The sequence below is a fragment of the Benincasa hispida genome, chromosome 1 (genome assembly GCF_009727055.1).
Source record: "Benincasa hispida cultivar B227 chromosome 1, ASM972705v1, whole genome shotgun sequence".
Classification (NCBI taxonomy): domain Eukaryota; kingdom Viridiplantae; phylum Streptophyta; class Magnoliopsida; order Cucurbitales; family Cucurbitaceae; genus Benincasa; species Benincasa hispida.
The window spans coordinates 69,201,062-69,203,519 of NC_052349.1; the positions used below are offsets into that span (position 1 = coordinate 69,201,062).

The 2,458-nt window shown below is 32.9% G+C and overlaps 1 protein-coding gene across 1 annotated transcript; it reads left to right on the plus strand.

Annotated features, from left to right (window-relative positions):
• Positions 1-532: 532 nt before the first annotated feature.
• Positions 533-2,168, plus strand: LOC120089857 (protein BIG GRAIN 1-like B). The gene has a single exon (XM_039047276.1). The coding sequence runs from the start codon at positions 789-791 to the stop codon at positions 1,908-1,910; it is 1,122 nt and encodes a 373-aa protein (XP_038903204.1). The 5' UTR covers positions 533-788; the 3' UTR covers positions 1,911-2,168.
• Positions 2,169-2,458: the final 290 nt, after the last annotated feature.

The window sequence follows — 2,458 nt, forward strand, 5'->3', positions numbered from 1 at the left end:
TAATCCTTAAATTTTGAATTTTGTTTCAATTTAGTCTCTAAATTTTACAATGTTACAATTTTTCATTGATATTTGAGTTTTGTTTCAATTTGGTTATGAATTTCAAGATTTTACATTTTTAACTTCAATTTTTTATTAAATATTTACTTTTAATCATTAACGTCAATTTTTATTAATTAATAATAATTATGAAATGAAATTTTAGTTTTTATTTAAATCATGAAAAAAGTAAAACTTAATTAATCATAATTCTTTTGACATTTATAAGTTATAAACATAAATTAACTTTAAAAATAGAAAATAAATATTTAGTAAAAATTTGAAGTTGAAAGTATAAATCTTAAAAGATAGGAAGTTAATATGAAAATTAAAATTATAGTATTTTAAAATATAAAAATTAATTCAAAGAAATCTAGAAATTAAATAGAAAGTAGACCTCAAGGGAAAAAAAAAGTGTTTTTTCCTAAATAATTTTATGAAGCCAGCCTCGTTGCTACCTATATTTTAGGCTGTGAAAACGGCTGACATTACAACCCTCTCTCAAGTCTGAAAGCAATCATCTTCTTTTTCTCTGTTCTTCTCTTCCTCAGGCGTGGACTTCTTCATTATTCATTATTCATTATTCATTATTCTCTCTCTGCCATTGATTGCCCATCAAAAACCTTCAACTTCTCCTTTTGTTTCCTTCTCGTTTCTGTCTGACTCATTTTTAGTTCCAAATTCTCTTTATTTCCATTTCCCTTTTTTCATAATTCAAAAACAAAAACCCACTTCTCTCATTCTCCTCCATGGATTTGTGGGCCGATCACTCCTTTCACACCACAGATAATCCAGACCGACGTCGTTCTCGCCGCGAAAACCCCTCTTTCTCGTCCTCTCTTCTCGACGCCATTTACCGCTCCATCGATGAATCCAACGCCCAGCCTGAAGATCACCTCATTCTCTACACTCAAAAAACCACTCTCAGAACAAAACAGAGCATCTCCTCCGCCGCCAGAACAGAGGACGACGAAACTCTCAAATTCCATCGAGCTTGTATCATCGACAAGTGGATGGATAAGAAGAAACTCAGAAACATTCGTGATTTTTCTCTTTCCAGCTCGAGTTCGTCGGAATCCAGCTCCACCGCCGGCAGAAGATTTTCCTCGTCGGAATCGGAGTTTCTGTCACGTGCACTTCACAGACCGAAGCCGAAACCGAAGCCGATCAAAACCACTACATGGGCTCAAACAGAAATTATTAGTCCAAAACCAAAGCACGAAAATGGGTTCGTTAAATCCAAATCCAAAGCTTCAAAAATCTATCACGATTTGAAGAAAGTGAAACAGCCGATTTCGCCCGGTGGTCGACTTGCGAGCTTCCTTAATTCCCTCTTCAATGGTGGAAGTCCAAAAACGAAGCAGAAGATATCAAATTCTTCTTCGATCAATTCAACGAATTTCGATTACGACATGTCGAGAAAATCCAAATCTCAACAGGTATCAACATCTACCTGTTCCTCTGCTTCTTCGTTTTCAAGGTCTTGTTTGAGCAAAACGCCATCTTCAAGAGGGAACATTAAGAGATCGGTTCGGTTTTGTCCAGTGAGTGTGATAGTGGACGAGGATTGTCAGCCATGTGGGCGTAAAATTTTGCACAAATTAGAGGAACCCATTATGAAGAAAGGTAATTTGAAAAGTTACCGGAATTTTGAAACAGAGAAAGTGAAAACAGAGCATGAAATGAAGATTAATTATGAGCTGGATGAAGATGATGATGATGATGATGCTTTGAGTTGTTCCAGTTCTGATCTGTTTGAATTGGATAATCTTTCAGTTATTGGAATTGAAAGATACAGAGAAGAATTGCCAGTGTATGAAACTACCCATTTCAATACTAATTGTGCCATTGCCAATGGTTTGGTTTTGTAATTTTCCCAGCAAAATTATGTCAACAAAATCTGGGAAAAAAAGTTCTATCAGCTTTTCTTTTTTTTTTTTTTTTTTAAGGAATTTTGGGGGCTTACATAAGAGAATAATTAGGTTCTCTTCTATTTTTGGGTTTTTTTTTAATTTTTTAATTATATGTTAAAAATTAAAAATTGTGGTACTTATTAGTGTCAGAGTGAGAATTTGAATTTTTGACTATCTCCTTAAGCATATAATACCTTAATTAATTGATTTGTTTTATTTTAGTAAGGTTTGAATTCTTTTTAAGCAATGTAAATGTGTGGAGAATTGTGAGGGTAGTATAAGTTAAAATGAATATTTTAGGAAAAAAGAAAGGGATTACGAGTCTAAATAGTTTCCCTTTATCCTTAGTCATGATCATTATGGATATTCATGTTTAAACTTTGAATCAAATTAAAGTTTAAGACATTGTCGTTGTTGTACGACTTTCAAACTTTAAGATTACGTTTGAAATCACAACTAGAAATATTTTGAACATGTGTATTTAAAAATTCAAAATAGATAAAAAG

Excerpts from the sequence above, each read along its gene's own strand:
- LOC120089857 (XM_039047276.1), top strand. The coding sequence starts at position 789 with ATGGATTTGTGGGCCGATCACTCCTTTCACACCACAGATAATCCAGAC.